The following is a 17,440-nucleotide window of genomic DNA, read 5'->3' on the forward strand; positions in this document are numbered from 1 at the left end:
CTCCTTTAGTTCTCACTATTTTGTAAGATACAAAATTTGGGTCTTGATACCATACCTGTATCCCTCTTTATTCTCAAGGAACAAGATTTAACCACAATTAAGTAGAATTGGCTGGCAGAGAATGTACTGCATTTTACTATAGTCCCCTCACCAATTCATCTTTACTCCACATCCCTGGTAGGAAGAAATGCTAGATGAAGGAAGTTTTTGCACAGCACTTTTACTTACTGTGATTGTTACCATCATGCTTAGAGGCTCCGTTGTGCTTGAGGTACTACACCTACACAGATAGGAGCTATTGTTTACTACCGGGTTGCAATAGCACCCAGTATAGATTCCAAGCAAACCATATCTATTGCCTTGACAAAGTATGCACTGGAATGACTGTGTGGGCTACTATGCTCCATGTGGAGTCTCAACACTCTTCTCCATTTCCCTCACCTAAAGACATGTCATCACCTCCACAGTCTTCCCATTAAGTAATCAAAATACAGCTACAAGAACAGGATGCCATTCTTGTTTTGATTTGTCATATCAACTCAGATTCTTTCTTGCAAGTCTGGTGAGAACATTACAGTGGCAGAACTACTCAGCAGAGCTGTGCTTATTACAATTCTTCTGTCATCAGTTTAAATCACAACATGGTAATTGGACTGGTGTGTATTTCTGCCAGGTATCCTTGCTGAATTCATGCTATGTTGACAAATAGTAGAAGATCTTCAGTGAAAAAACAAGAGCAGCCTTATTCACAGGGAAAAGGAATGTGTCCTCTACTTCCTGACATATTTCAGGGACTCAAAAGTAGGAAAGCAAGCAGCAGTCATATAGACTACACTGATAGCTCCAGAAAGCAAAAGATAATAGTGATAAAGGCTACTTTTCTCTCCGGGAATGGCAATGAAACAAAAAAGCCCTTGTTGTTTTCTGTATACAACATGTGTTACTTTATCATCTGACCCTTCACCTGGCTCCAAAAGGAGAAATAAACAAAATATCAAACAGGGCTCAAAATATTACAGAACCCCTTCGTCCCTCACACACAGGGTGGATTCCAGGGCATGGTTCACTGTAAAAGGCATAGATTCCAACAGATCTGGCTGTGAGGAAATGGATCTACGGCTCAGCTACCACACTTCCCATTTTTTAGAACAAAACCAAAACGGGATGGCTGTTTTAAGCATGGAAAAGTTCCCCATAGATAGAAGTTATTTAGGAGTATTTTCTGCAGAACTTGGGTCAGTACTAGCCCTGGAAAAAGAAATAAAAATTAAAAAAAATATACCAGTCTAAGAATTACTAAGCATCCTTCTCATCCTCTCATTTCAATCTGACCATCCTCAGAGTTACTTCTAGGAGTGGATGCTTCATCCCTTAGAGAAATGTTGTGAGGCGTTATTTCTGACCTTTAAACACATATGAATTACTTTAATGGGTGATAAACTGATATATGATGGTCAGAGCTTGTGGTAACTGGAGAAAACACATATGCAACATATTAGAGTCTGCTTCAAAACACTTTGTTTAAATGAAGTTTCATCAGCAGCCTTACTTATTAATTATGCTTCAGGGAAGACTAATTATTTATCACCTTCCTACTTAACTGAAGAAAGGGGATCAATTAAAATGCTCTTGAATCTCTTTTTAGGTCACATGACCTACCATTTTCCATGTAGGAACAATAACTCCTCCTTACAAATATTTCAACACAAAAATAAAACCATTCTACGCAGTCGTTATTGAAAATTTTAAATAAATCAGATGGATCATGCCTATATAATTAGAACTTCAGTTATTTTTACACATGTTTTTTTATTCTTATAGTCATCTTGCTTACAGGAGCAAAATAATTACATTTTCATTATTTACAGTATGATTACTGAAATCCTGTTCTAGAAAAATCACAATACCTATATAGTATCTATGTGCTCTTAGAAGCACCACATTTGCTTTACATAGATGCCAATGCATAATTAAGGTTCTACAACTGACCAAAGGTGTGTGCAACAGTACTTGTATACTGTATTCCTAAGGGAACTGCATTCCAAGTCAATATTTGTTTTTAGGACAAGTGTATAAGGCACATTAGTGGTAGTCATTTGATAATTATTTCATATTGCCAGGAAAAATTAAGAGCCAAATAATTAAACAGAGCATGATCACCTGGGTGTAAGACAGTCGCGTAGCCCTAGCAGAGAGGAAAACCCAGCAAAACCTGAGACTGTTATGAAACCACAAAAACCCCAAAGCTTTCCAAAGGAGCAAGGTATCCAACTCCTGCTGTCACCCATACATGACACATGGAGTCCACACACACCTCCTGAGCTGCAGGTTTATTTAGAGTGATGATGTGAGGAATGGCAATGGGAGTGCTCAGTCTGGATTAAGACTGGGGTACCGAATTAAGTATGCTACAGATGGTACTTCTACGTCATTTCCAAGCACATCAAGGCCTAAAGTTGATTAGTACAAGGTGATTTGTCTATTGGCTGGGTTAATACAAATGCTAACTTGTAAAAGAAAATAAAGCAACAGCAGTTTGATATGCTGTTGTATGGCAATGTTCAGTCACTGTCAAGATGTCTCTAAACACAGAGATTTAAATCTTTCAGCTTTCTTGCCTTTCTTTTCCTGTGTGTGTATATGTGTATATATATATATATTATTTTTTTTTTTTACACAAAGAGAGAAGGAGACAATTTTTTGACGTTACAGTGAAAAGATCCTAAAGTTTACAGAACTTCCACGTTTCTCTATTTCAGTAAACTGTAACTAGAGGGCACTGTGCTCTTTCTTGTGGCAGTACATCTGCAGACATGTCTTTAATAAAATCAAATAAAGTAGTGCTTGGTTGCAAAGCACAATGAAAGAATTTAACTATTACGCACAAGTTACATGAAATAAAGGCCAAATGCTCCTAGCTTGAAAACAATGGTGAAGAGCAGCGTAAAAATAAGCACCACTGTGCCAATAACTTGCTTGACTACTCCTCTTTTAACAGCTTTTTCATATGCAGTAATCACTGTACCGTACACAACACTATGTTTATGGTAATGCTCCACTGAAACACATTTTTTTTTAATTCAAATGACTGTTATTAAATGTGGGGCTTACAAAAAGCACTGATCAGACTCACATCTCTTGTTTATTTCAAGAGTACCACAAAGGCAGCAGCCTCTATTTATACCTAAATGTATCATCAGAAGGTGAGAGGGTAAATCAGCCTTGATAACCCTTTTATGAACAATAACTAAGGAGGTGACAGTCACAGCCAGTTGTTGAATTCCTTGCTGTACCCTGTTTGCCACTGGTTACTCAGTTGAGGCCATTTGCTTTGTTTAAAGAGACAACTAAGCAGTTGTTATGCAAAGATTTAGTCACTTAAAATACAGACTAGATGCAAAGCAGGTATTTCTGCAGCTGGATCCAAAGAGAAAACCTGATAGATTACCACACTCCAACCAAAGAATGTTTCAGAAGGTAGAAACTGGAACAAACTTCTATAACTTCCTGAATGAAAATATGGTTTATTAATTAATTGTAACTAAAAATGCTCAGCTAATTCCTGCTCCTTAATAACCTGAAGTCTGATTTTTAGACCTTGTACTACATCAACCACTGGTGCCCTGGTATGCTCTGGGCCCTACCAGCCTCTGCGAGGGGCAATGCTGATGGTTGCTTACAAAAAGGCAGTGACACAAGCTACAAACAAAATCCTACTTAACACAGTTCGGTGGTTTGACAGGGAAACACTCATTTCCCCCACCCCATCACGTATCAGTCAATTCAACACAAAGACACAAAGGCAAAACCACTCTTACGTTACCGCACAACAAAGCTGAAAAGAACACATGACAAAAATCTCATACATCTCTTGGTTCTGCTTTCAAGAGATGCTTTGCAGTGTGATGAAAGGTGCCCAATTGTGTGTATCATCATAACACAGCACTTCCAGAGCTGCATAAGTTCGTGAAAAGCAGAATTTCACTCACATCAACACCAGCTTTGTAGACTGCAGATCTGATTCCTTTTAAGAATCTGCTGACATAGTTATGCCTAATTTGTCATTTCCTTATACCCCGGAATACTGATTTTTAAGTTCTTCTCTTAATTGTTTTAAGCCAACATCGTTCTCATGAGAGGGTCTGCTAACATCCAGAGTGCTTTGACCTAAGTTAAAATAAACCCATGATCTTCAGACTCTTGTTTTCATAGCACAAATCCAAACACAAAATTAATGTGTGTATTTCATTACAACTGCCAACTCTGATTCATTTTGTTCTTTGGATCCACAAAGAGAGCAGGACAGACTGACATGTTTATTCGCATAGAAGAAAAGCAGAAGCCAGGGTGCTATTTGTTTGGCGTCCTGTGATAAAAAAAACTTTGGGCCTGTGTCGTGGTTAGGTTTTGCTCTTTGATGCAGGAAATGAATGGTGGTTGCACATGCATTTGTGAAAGTGGAGTTTAACCTAGGATTTTGTCCTAAGAATTATACAATATTTTTTTTAAATTATTTAATCTGTATTGAGAGTGATGAGAGCATTAATTGCAGACAGGGATGAAGCTTATGATTAAGGAAATTTTGCAGTCCCTAAAATAGGCCTAGCTTTTGGGTCACCTGTTTCATGTATCATTTCTAGTTTTCTATGCCAAAAGACTCACCTAATTCAAGAGCTCAGTGTTCACACCAACCCATCATTTTAACATTGGTGACTGAAGCATAGCCATTTATAACCCATTATCTGGCAAAAAGTTTAATGTGTGAAATAAGAATCCATTTTGACAAGTTCAACATTCATTTTACATGCTGTTAAGCACATAAGATATAGACAAAAATCCTGAAAACACTGAATAATTTCATGTTATTTCAAAAGCTGTTTGAGGCCCAGTATCTATGGCAAGTAAAGTATGTTTTTCACGCTGATCAGTGAACAAAAGTTGAATACAATACACTCTGCACTAGAACTTCAAAACATGACAAGTTAAAGCATGTCAGCAAAAATAAACCCTAAAAAAAAAAAATAAATTACACGTTCTATTTTATGTAGAGAGACCCTCGAATTCAAGAGATTAAATTAAAATTAGTGATGAAAATTAAATGCCACCATGACAGAACTTTAATTCCAGCATGGGAGCAATCCAATTTCATAACAGCTCAAACTTATTCCAATAGAAAAATGTGAAGAAACTTGTAACACTTTGGAAAGGGTAACAACTTTGGTCGAATGACCCTCCCTTGGCAAAAAGTCCACACCATTTAAAAAATATTTTGATGTAATATCTGTGTATCTACCAGTGAACCTGTACTCTTTCTGAAATCTTCCAAGCAGTACTTCCCTTGGTATTACTGATCAGAATGTTGCCTTATCAAAATTCCCCTTTTCTTTCAGGACTTGAATTTCCGTTGTGAAAGATAAAAATGCCTTATTCTTCAATGGAAAGATTTATAGTTAGGTAGTTTTCTAATAGGGCTATAAAGTAGCTTTTTTTTATATGAAGACTTGTCAGAAATGAAAAGTTGTGGGATTTTTTGACATGGTTTTGTGGACATTTTTAATATTTTCTTTGTATTTAAACCTCAGCATCATTCAGTGTTACAAAGGCTTGAAATAATTCTCATTTTCATCACAACAAATTGTTGTTTAGAACCACAAGACAGACAATCTGAGTAGCACCTCAATTACATAAGTGCTCCTGTATCAAATCAAACCCAACAGTGAGAGGTTTTTTTCTTGCCTCTTCATTTTTTTATTATTTTTTTTTTATCCCTTAAGGAACAGCAGATAAATAGATTAATAAATACATTAATCCAGATTTGCTGCCCATTGTCTTACCTTTGTCTGACAGCTCTCACCTTTCAGCTCCTGGGGATCTGCAGGCAGTCCAGTCGCTGTGCCAGTCAGTATAACCCCATCAGCCAGGAAGAGCTCAGCCGCCGAAGCGGTCTGGGCCACGCTGACATCCGCTGTCAGAGCGCGAGCACTGTCAACAGCATGAACATACCCTGTGGTTACTGTTGGCACACACGTTTGTTATTCACCTTGTTGAACGTTCAGTCTAACATTTTCTTCATCTTTCCTGCTGTCAGAACAACCAAAGGCAAGCTTTGTGAGAGAGGGCAAGCATACTGTTTTAAACTAAGAAGTAACGTCACAACATGAACAAGAAGGAAAAAAACCAACCTTTTCCATCAGGGAATTATAATTGATCTGTCTATCATTCTGGGTCTCCTGTCTCTAAAGACTGATTGCTGAGTGTGAACTACCAAGTGTCAATTGAGACAGCTACTTACATGTCGAGCACCTGTATTTCAGAAGTGTTGAGCACACATGGCTCTGACTTCAAGTGGGAGTTATGGATGTGCAGTCATTCATAAATCAGATTATGTTGCTAGAACAGAATTAACAACCTCCATTTTACAAAGTCCAACTAACAGCAAGTATAGTTATTACCTATGATTTAATCACAGGAATCGTCTTACACAGTAGTTGCAAACATCAATTACCTGCAACCTAGCTTTTCAAAAGCAGTCTTTGTTATATGGGTGATGCATTTTGTATGAAACCTATGGCAAAAGCAGCGTTTAATTTAAACAGTTCTAAACTTTGTAAGAAGTCCAGCAATTGCTGGTTCAACAGCTGACTTTGTTGTTTCAGTATTTACATTTAAGTAGAAACTGATGGCTACGGCTGGCATGTTGCACTTATGAGCGGTGCTGGAGACAACCTCTTTCCTGGATCTGCCTGGATGGACAACACTCCTGGGGGGGGGGGGGGGGGGGGGTGGTTCATGCTCTGGCCATATTCAGAGGCAGCATATATGTGCAGTGTGATGGATGGGAAAGGAAGTACACTAACTCCCTTTCTGCAGCTGGAGAAGGGCAGGCTTAACTAATAAATACATACAATGAGATTGAAATGAGGCTTAAGAGTAATAGGCACCCTAAAACTAGCACATGGAGGGTAGCCGAAACACAGCAAGTAGACAAATAGTTTCTGCACATTTAAAGAAGAGGAGGCTAGCAGCTCTCAGTGGCAGGCACATTTTTCTGCATTAGAAAGCTCAACCAACATGTACTGTAACATTCCCTTTTCAGCTTATGAATCTGCCTGAAACAAAAACATCTTTTCCTTTACTCAAAAGCAAACCCTTTGAACAACAGAAGTACAATCCAAATACCAATTCATCAATTGTCAAGACAAAGTCACATGATGCTATCAGGGTTTTTTTTAGAAAAAAAATCTAATGCACTGTATTTTCATTCATATATACATATATCTTTATATATATAAATCATGAGAAAGAAACTATTCTGAAAGGACTGTAAAAGCTTAATTTGGCCACTCTGCATTGTTTCCATTCTACTTTGAAATTTATTACCTGTTTATTAGGTTTTTAAGATCTTCCAGACTTGGTTATTCCCATGATTACACACATACTACACACAAACATTTTAATTAGGTTATTTAGCATGTATAATACATAACACTTGAGCAGTTCTTCTGGGAGAAAAAAACAACACAAAGAGTGACATCTAAATAGCTGAAAGTACCAGGTGACAGTTATGATAAAGTATCAGCAGAAAAGAAACTGGATTCATCTGTCATAAATTCTTTCTGTTTGATAATCGTAGAATATAATCCATACATAGCGCTGATTTAAGTAGAAGAAACCAGTATTATTGGCAGGAAGGAGAAAAAAGAGAATGGCTCTTTTAAAATGCCATAATATTATGATTTGGGTGCTTTTATATGGCAACTGCTTGCATAACTAAAACAACCTTGTATGCCTAGCCTGCAGAAAGAAAATTTGTTTAAACATAACAGCCAAGTATACAAAATCTCACCTAATACCAGATGCAGAACTTTTTTCAGTCTGCATTTATAAATCTTGAAGGTTAAACAATGGCAAACTTCACAGATGCAGCAACATGGAGCTAACAGGTGCACATTCATTTTTAAATATAATAGCACATAATGACCTTAATAGCACTGCAAGACCTTGCTTGATCAATAAAGTTATCCCTATATCATTAACCTTCCTGACACTAAATAAGCATTAAAAAAAGCAAAAATTTAGAAAAATAAAGTCATTATTACATTCATATTTGCATAAAATATTGCTTGTTTTTACCTATGTTTCTTTTTAATATCAGCAAAAATCTGAATGTTCTCTGCTCCAACTTGTTTTCTGTATCGTAGCAGGTTACCTGCACAGGCATTTATAATCCCTTCATCAGCAACATGAGAAAACACAAACCCTTCAGCACGGATAAAATCAAGACCTGAAAAACCACAAAATTAGCAATATCTTAGCTAAAACTGAAGCCTGAAAAACAGAAATTCTAAACCCAAACAAAACCCAACCTGACTGCCCCCCTTATCTAATCCTAACACAAGTTGTTCCATAAGCTCTAGGACAAACCAACCTTGCTTTTTCACATATTTAAATTTTACAGTTTTTATTTTCGCCTATATTATCTCCAACTTCTTTCCATCTTACTGCCTTCAACTCTCACCTCCTGCACAGAGACACCAGTTTTCCCCCTACCCCCAGCATTTCCCTTCTCTTTCCCTGCCCTTATCAGTTTGTCCCTGAGAAGAGCCAGCTGCACACCCTGTCGTAGCATAATAGAATAGTTAGGGTTGGACAGGACCTGTTTCTTGCTCTGTGGGCATGTGCCAACAAAAAAGCAGGTAGGTCAAAACACAGCTCTTCAATCTCAATGATGCGTCTTCTCTCCAAAAGAGTCATTAACTTGGGTCTCTCTCCTCTTTCCTGATACTCTTTCACTGTATTATTTCCTTCCCAACATCTATTTCACTAAATACACCTGAAGCTGCCCATCAGGTCAAAAAGCACCAAGGATATGGGCAGAGAGGAATAGCATTTTCTTCTTTCTTTAGGAAAATAGGCAAGAAACACAGCCTATATTATTATATTATATACAACCTCCATCTGAATGTATCTTGTTTTATCTACACAGCACCACATCAATAAATTACTTCTAGAACTCTGTCAAAGGTACAAAAAGACAAGGTTTGGCAAGACTGAAACATTTTCCGCTCTACTCCAACCATCAACGCTACCATGTCTATGTTTTACACCATATTAAATTAATTTTTTGCACTAGGAAGGTTTTGTGGAATAGATACCGAAGATTACGAATAGCAATGACTTCACAGGCCATTCATCTACGCTCAGGGACACAGCCTTGAAATATCTCTGTGTTGAAATCCTGAAGCCTTGGGCCAGTGTAGCAAGCCCACAGCTGTGAGGCACCAAGATTGAATTCTGACTCCCTTATTGTATTCCCCTCTTTTCTCCAGTCTTTCATAACCTCGAAGTTTATTTCACCTGTCACTTAACACATGTGTAAAAGCTCTGCATTCATCTAGCTTTTTGCTGTTCTTCCAGTATGCTTTAGAGGTCTCTTCCAAGCCCTTCTGAAGCTCTGCTGCTGCTCCAGCTTTGGAGTCAGCTGCACGTTTAATTAGAGCTGACATCATCCCAAGGAAATGAATGCATGTGAAAGCAGCCATCAAGAATGCAATCCCACCCACCAGAGAACTGCTTCGGCAACAGAGGCCTCACTTTAGCACATTTCGAATACAAACATAAACGATCTTTAAAATGTATTTACCAAATGACAAGGTGCCTGTTTATTTTATAATTTCAGTTTAAATCCAAAAGCCCTGAAGTTGCAGAAACAGAAGCTTATGCCTTATAGAGAAGAGCCTGTATTACTTAGCAACACAGAGAAGAAACATCAAGCTAACAAGAAACATCACAGATGGATGCCAAATCAAATGCAAGCTGTCCTGTGCCTTGAGACTAGTGAGTGAAAGGCATGGATAACTCTCAGGATCCAAAGACAAGAGTGTACCACAAGTATAGTTACATGTGCTAGTAGATGCTGGGTAATAAACACACTGCAAACAGCTAGACTGAGATTTCTGCATCTAGGAAAGCAAGCTGTAGGTGCTATTTCTATAGATACTGCATTGTATAGCACAGTTCAGAGTTATACAAAATGACTTCTCTAATCATAAGACTGTTGATGACTCTAGAGATATGTTACATTTTCACAGCAATCAATGTCTAACTCAGAACAGGGGCTATTCACAGACTAATTTCATTTATTGAAGTCACTGCTTACACGTTGTTTGGTGATGTTTGGTTTGTTTTCCCTTAACTTAGTAATTTAAGACTTTCTGCTAAACATTAGGATTGTTTACATAGTTTAACAAGGCTGTACTCTTTATCTGGGTTTTTGGAGGCTATGAAAATACAAACTTTAACCAAATGTAATAGGTACAGGCACCAAATCATTACCCTGTGAAGCCATAATCAAATCCCATTAATGAAGTCATTCTTATGCTCATAAAATTGTGAGAATGATATTATTGCTTACTTTCACATTTGGCAAGTTGAAAAGTAATAGCCATTGAATAGTTAACAGACAGTCCTATTTCTGACTTATGTGGGAACAAAGCAATTTTGTCATCTCACTGGAAAATAAAAACAGGAAATTTCCAATGAAACCTAATAAAGAGAACTTCAAGACTGTATTAAGAGCATCTAAATCAAATAACTAGCTGCGGCAGGGCCTGCTCAAAGAACTAAAGTTTGTCTCTCTTTCACAAGTTAGTGTTAGTCCACTTAATTTAGTCATATTTAAACACCTTTACCTGAACAGCTGTGAAGGTCTAACTGTAGAGAAAAGCTTTATTTCTTCTTTTATATTTTCCTTCCTATGATAATTTATGATTAAAAGGGAAAAAAAAAAAAGACTGAAACACTTCTTTTGCTGGGTAAGAAAATACTGCAAGATGGAGCTGATGGAAGAAACATCCACCTTAAATGCTGCAAATGTGCATGTAACTGCATTTTGACAACCCAAGACAGTGAATTGGATGCAGCCACTGAGAAGCACTTTCTCAGGTATGTTTCTTCTCTTCAGCTGTAAAGTCAAAAGGAGCTGAGAGCAAGGATGTACTGTTTCACAAAGATGGGATCCAGCCCCTGCTCCTGTTGCTGTTGAAATTTGGACTTTACATGAAGGCAAGATGCTGCAGGTTAACTTTACTGGTGGTATCTTGTTTTATAGGTGCAGTAAATCTTGGCTCCCAGCTCTTCTTACCTTCCTAAAGCAAAAAGAATTGGAAAGACTAATTTTATGCTGAAAATGAAAACTCAGAGGAGTATCAACTTTGGCTGCTATTGATGCTAAAGGCACACAGTCTCCATGCTGTGAAGACCTTTTGCTACTCAGGACATAGTCTTGTAGCAGCTCCTTCCACACTCAGCATGGCACCATGGCACCCACAGATGCTCCCAGGAATGCACATGCCTGCTGAAGTTCTCAGTTTTGCTGCCTCCGTGCTACCACAGCATTACTAATCATAAAACAGTTAAGACTGGAAAGGACCTTAAGATCATCAAGTTCCAACCCCCCTGCCATGGGCAGGGACACCTCACCTAGACCATGTCACCAAAGGCTCTGTCCAGTCTGGCCTTAAACACTGCCAGGGATGGAGCATTTACCACTTCTTTTGGCAACCTGTACCAGTGCCTCACCACCCTCACAGCAAAGAACTTCTCCCTTACATCTAGCCTGGACTTCCCCTGTTTAAGTTTAAACCCGTTTCCCCTTGTTCTACTGCTACAGTCCCTGAGGAAGAGTCCCCCTCTGGCATCCTCGTAGGCCCTCTGAAGATACTGGAAGGCTGCTATGAGGTCTCCACGCAGCCTTCTCTTCTCCAGACTGAACGGCCCCAACTTTCTCAGCCTGTCTTCATGCAGGAGGTGCTCCAGCCTGCTTATCTGACATGGACAAATATTTTTGAGTTGTGACAATGCTGGAGAGAATTAACCAGCAGTGGTAGTTTAAAAAGAAAAAAAAACAGTATACAATTCTGTCCAATCGTATTCCACCTTAAACAGTATCATGAGCTGCAGCACATGAATTCCCATGCAGGATGTATCTGCTGGTGGGTGAGGGAAAGCAACAGTCTCAGACAACAAAACTGTATTTATAAAAGACATGGAGATATCTGGGTACCTGGGATATTTTCTGATATGAAGTCTCATTTAATCAGCTATCAACTGTGTCATTATCATTGATGAAGACTAATTCAGAACTGGTATTTCAGTAACATGATTCTTAAAGGAGAAAAGGGCAGTCAGGTGGAGATCCAGTTGGACTAGATGATTAAGTCCCTTTGTACTGAACTATTCTAGATTTGTAAGATCAGAGAAGATAAAACTTACAAACTTAGCCCTGATTCATGCCAAATGTAACACAGGCTCACTCAGGTGCAAGGAAGCTGCACCCTACAGCAGACCCTAAAATCCTTTCTCCCAAGACCCAGACTGAAGCTCTGAATCTCCAGTCAAGTAGGGAGGAGTAACTGGAATATGAGTATTCCTGTGCATCACTACAGAAATACAGCCCTGGGGACTGTTTTATGCCTGGAAGATCAGCAGATGGCCAGGCCAATATTCTGCAATGGCAATTTTTCTTAAAATCCTTCTTCTCACCATTAACTTTGACTTTATTAGGTTAATGATCGGCCAGTTACCTATTTCTTCTTAATCACTGCTACATGTTGGTAATGGAGAGCATGCAGAATGTGCAAAATAATAAAGGGAGTATCACCAGCATATACTCCCTGTACTAGAAAGGATTGGCATCTCTTTTGCAAAGGCCTACACAGATAGTTTAGAGCCAAGAAAACATTTCACTAATGCAAAAGAAAACACAGATATCAGCTTGAAGGCTTGTGGGCAATTCCTTTAGACACAACAGTCCCCTCTAATATGAAGCAAACAACAGGAGCCCAGGTAAATAACACAATGGTTAATTGCAAGAAAGAAGACACACTGATAAATAAGAAAGAAAAACCAAACACTGTGCCTAAATATGACCCAGACTCAGTGAATATATTGTGGCCATTCCTGAGCACTGAGAGATGATAAGTAATATCTGCTAAACAAAAATAAATAAGGGAGCATTTCTACAGACGCTCATGGAACCTGCTTATATACATCATTCTGTTTCAAGCAGATGTAGTTAATTAAATCAGAAACTACAGACAGGAAATTATACACCTCTAAAAACCACATGGAACACCTGTTAATAATGAACCAATTGAAAAGTAACTGTACAAACAAAGTCTGATTTGCTTCTCCACAAAGAGCATTTTAGGAAAGAAAGAAGATAATACAGGCTTTGGAGGATGTCATTAAAATAAAGTATTAAGTAGTGTTGTCTTTTTTCTGAGAATAAGAATTTGAGATTAAGGGGATTCCAGTAAAAAATACCAATACAAAACTGTACTATTCTGTGTTGTCTCCATGTTTTGTGGTCTATGGCTCCATAGTGACATTAGTGTATTTTAAATTAAAATGTCTACATTAGAAGAGGGAAAAGTTGAGTGGCAGAGGACTTTAATATTAAGGAAGGTGTGGCATGGATCTCCCCCCTTATCTGTATATATAATGACACTAATTTTTGGGTGGCCTAATTTTGACATATTTACCCTTATGAACAGACAGCTTTCAACATAACCTCTTGAAGTCAGAAGCAAAACAACAGACACAACAACACCTTGCAGCGAGGTCCAGGGCCGGAGGAACCATGGCCCACCAGATTGATGCCCTTGGGCAACTGCATCCTCAACACCCTGTGCTGGAGTTGGTGTGCTGAACCAAAAGCGTGCAGCACTGGAGTCTGCAACAGCCTTCTGGAGTGGAAAGGCTGTTGGCAACAATTGTTTTGGTTGGACAGTTGTTATTTGATTACATGAGAAATCACTTGCTGGTTAGAAGAGTGGAGACACAGCAGTCTTCTTTTCCTCAAGATCTCCCTCTACTTTCCTGTCATTGCCCCACACCTCTGAAGAACCCAGCAGAAACATGTTTTTGCTGGCACTCCCTCCTTTAGGTGCCTAGTTGAATAAATAAATGCCTCCTAAAGAACCAAAATAAATAAATAAAATCTCTCAGCCTTCTCAGATGCCTTATCTGCTGATGTATTACTGTTATTTTCACATTTATCCAGTACTTTGTCAATATGCTAGGAAAATTCAGTAATTTCATCTATTACTATTTGGCTATCCTCAACAGGTTTATTAGCATAACCACATGTTGCTGATGTTGAGGTTCTTCTAGTAACGCTGTATACTGCTGACTTCTTTCCCCCTTTACAAAATAATATCATTACCTTCACATAGGTTTTTCTAGCTAAACCACCTTCAAGTATTTTTTCTAGTAAAAGCACGCAGAGCTTACTTTACTTCAGGGCAGAGCTACAGGTTGGGCAGAGAAGAGATTCAGAGCAGCCCTGCGGAAAAGGACTTGGGGGTGTTGGTCAATGAGAAACTGAACATGAGCCAGCTTCAGTGTGTGCTCACAGCCCAGAAAGCCAACTGTATCCTGGGCTGCATTAAAAGGAGCGTGACCAGCAGGTCGAAGGAGGTGATCCTGCCCCTCTATTCTGCTCTTGTGAGACCTCACTTGGAGTATTGTGTGCAGTTCTGGTGTCCTCAACATAAAAAGGACATGGAACTGTCGGAACAAGTCCAGAGGAGGGCCACGAGGATGATCAGGGGACTGGAGCACCTCCTGTATGAAGACAGGCTGAGGAAGTTGGGGCTGTTGAGCCTGGAGAAGAGAAGGCTGCGTGGAGACCTCGTAGCAACCTTTCAGTATCTGAAGGAAGCCTACAAGGATGCTGGGGAGGGACTCTTCATTAGGGACTGTAGTGGTAGGACAAGGGGTAATGGGTTAAAACTTAAACAGGGGAAGTTTAAATTGGACATAAGGAGGAAGTTCTTTACTGTGAGGGTGGTGAGGCACTGGAATGGGTTGCCCAGGAAAGCTGTGAATGCTCCATCCCTGGTGGTGTTCAAGGCCGGGTTGGACAGAGCTTTGGGTGATATGGTTTGCTCATGGCAGAGGGGTTGGAACTACGTGATCTTAAGGTCCTTTCTAACCCTAACTGTTCTATGATTCTATGATTAATAGCCACCTATTATAACTGTGTTGATATTAAAGTCACTACTAAGCTGCTATAGAACAACTAGTCAAAGATTTGCTACCTACAAAGCAGCACTCAGTTTACTACTATTTTGCTTAAAGTGATTTTCTTTTCTTTTTTGCTTTCCTGCTCAGTGAATTCGAGACAATTATTTTTAGAGAAGTGTAATGCATTCAACACAGGCCTTTCCTAGTGGTGTTCTGCAGTTACAGAGCAAATAGCGCAGAACAGCAGCAGAGCTGAGCAAACCCCAAGCTTTCCAGGCATTCTCTCCTTCATTAATAATTGCTGAGAAGTAAGAAAAATACATTGTTCCCACACTATTTACCTTATTTAGTGATCAGTTTTGCTCCTAAAAGGAAACAAAGCTCACTAATGGTTAGACTATTGCTTTTAAAAATGTGTAAATATTTTTGCAAATGCCTCTGTACCTCAAATATTCTACATGCATACAATTCCTAAAAATTAAAACTGGAATTGTTAGCATTTTTGCTTTAGGTTTTTATGTAGGTTTTACTGCAGCAATAAATACTTGGTTTTGTCCATTTCTCAACTGGCAGGATACCTTGAAAGTAGCAACTTACATAGTACAAAGCCTTCCATATTAAAACAGACTCCATATCTTTAAATCATGGAATGTTACAAATAACTAAAACTGCTTCAGCAAGCAGCAGGAGCACAAAGATCAGCAAGTCTAGGATTCATGCAATAAACATAGATTAATTTATATTTAATTTCCCCAAACGTAATTTAATTTTAACTAGTTTGGCTAGCTATACACTCAATTTTTTGTTATTACATAAAAGCTTAATTCCATCCATTCATTTCAAAAAAGGCAATGAAAACTTAGTTTTAATGGATAACAGTAGTAGCAATATATAATCAGATGCTGATACAGGATACTTATCCACAGTGGGTTAAATTGATCCTTAAATATAACTTCACTGAAGTAAACAGAGTTACAGCAAAGGTGGCTTTTAGACATGAGTGGGTTTAAACTAATCATTATATTTAGACAGGTTTCACCTAGTAAGCTGTTGCAGTGGCCTTGGGATTTTTAGCTGCCTCCAACTGAAGCAGTGCCCAAGTACCATCGATTATAATCAAGCAGGCATTTTTCTCAAAACCTAATTTCTGCTTTTTCAGGGTACAGTGCACTTTTCATGTCTCATTTTTCATGGTATCTATGTTAGTACAATACACAATTTGCACAGAGTAAATGCCATAGCAAACAACAGTAATAACTGATGAGTCATTTCTATTACCTGCAGCAAGAGCAACTGCTATCGCCTGTTGATTTGCAACACACAGGATCTGGGCACCCAGCGCTAGATGGGGCCAGGCTCGTCTCACTGCAGCACTAATGACTGTCATCGCTGCAGTTACTTCAGGCCTAGGACACACCGTGTAAGGAAGATCATGCATGTTTTCTATTATCAAGCCATCCTGGAGAGATTATTATAAAGAAATATCATTAAACTGGAAAAAAGGAACTTAAAAAACATGGCTAGTTTACCATTATGCTATTCTGTATTAAAAGACACAGGCACTTAAAGGTTTTCCTTCAAAGGAAGGATTATCTACAGTAAATTGTGTTGATGCATATTACCGTTCTTAAAAGTGCTTTCATCAACAGCATGGTATTTGCAGGGAAATCATGAAGAGAAACAAATGTGATTTTAATTATACATTCATCAATTTTGTTTCTTTTGATCCATCCTAAAATGTGAACTATAGGCAAATGAGTTAAACCTTATACCTCATTAAAAATAATGTAAAGTCAAACTTCAATTATCCGAGTGGAATATAGGATATTGAGTATGTTTGGATAACGGAGGATGTAGAGATAATCAAGACAATTTCAAATTAAATTAATGTCAGAAAAGGTGTTATTTTTGATAAATAAAGGATTTTTTTGTTTGACTATTACTGTATCTATTTGTAGTGTTCCTAATACTATGGTTTTAACTATAGACATTTTTCTCATTCCAGATTCAGAATTACTTGAAGATGTTGCTACTTATTATCTCCTACACCGTTCACTCCACACAAACATACTCTTAGCATACAATGGAGTGATTAAAAAATGTTCTGCAGATATAATTTATGTGATTTATTGAATACCTTGTACTTTTCCTATCATTGTATAGTATATACCAGAAAGTTTTCAACAACTGTAAGTCATATATAATTTTGTCAAGGACTAATAACAAAAGTATAGCTGTAAAATATATTTCAAGTCTGATGTTCTGCATTTGCAGAGAGGATGTTTAAAGAAGCTAAACATTTCTCACCAGCTTCAACCTAAATATAAAAAAAGTCTAATAGATTAATTGTACATATAGAAAATAAATTTCATGCTCTCTGGAGTTCTATCACATATCTTAATCCTTTAAA

General features: G+C 38.2%; 1 protein-coding gene across 1 annotated transcript in view; it reads right to left on the minus strand.

Annotated features, from left to right (window-relative positions):
* The window catches only part of LOC134156633 (uncharacterized protein F13E9.13, mitochondrial-like), a 28,954-nt gene that overhangs the window by 3,912 nt on the left and 7,602 nt on the right, over positions 1–17,440 (minus strand). Inside the window, exons 3-5 of the mRNA XM_062604881.1 lie at positions 16,309–16,489; positions 8,134–8,284; positions 5,855–5,982 (exon numbers count right to left, since the gene is read on the minus strand). Coding sequence (XP_062460865.1) covers positions 5,855–5,982; positions 8,134–8,284; positions 16,309–16,489 — 460 coding nt within the window. The remainder of the gene's footprint in view (positions 1–5,854; positions 5,983–8,133; positions 8,285–16,308; positions 16,490–17,440) is intronic.

Source organism: Pezoporus occidentalis, unplaced genomic scaffold (genome assembly GCF_034315485.1).
Source record: "Pezoporus occidentalis ecotype Australia unplaced genomic scaffold, CSIRO_AGI_Poc_V1 ctg89, whole genome shotgun sequence".
Taxonomy (NCBI): domain Eukaryota; kingdom Metazoa; phylum Chordata; class Aves; order Psittaciformes; family Psittacidae; genus Pezoporus; species Pezoporus occidentalis.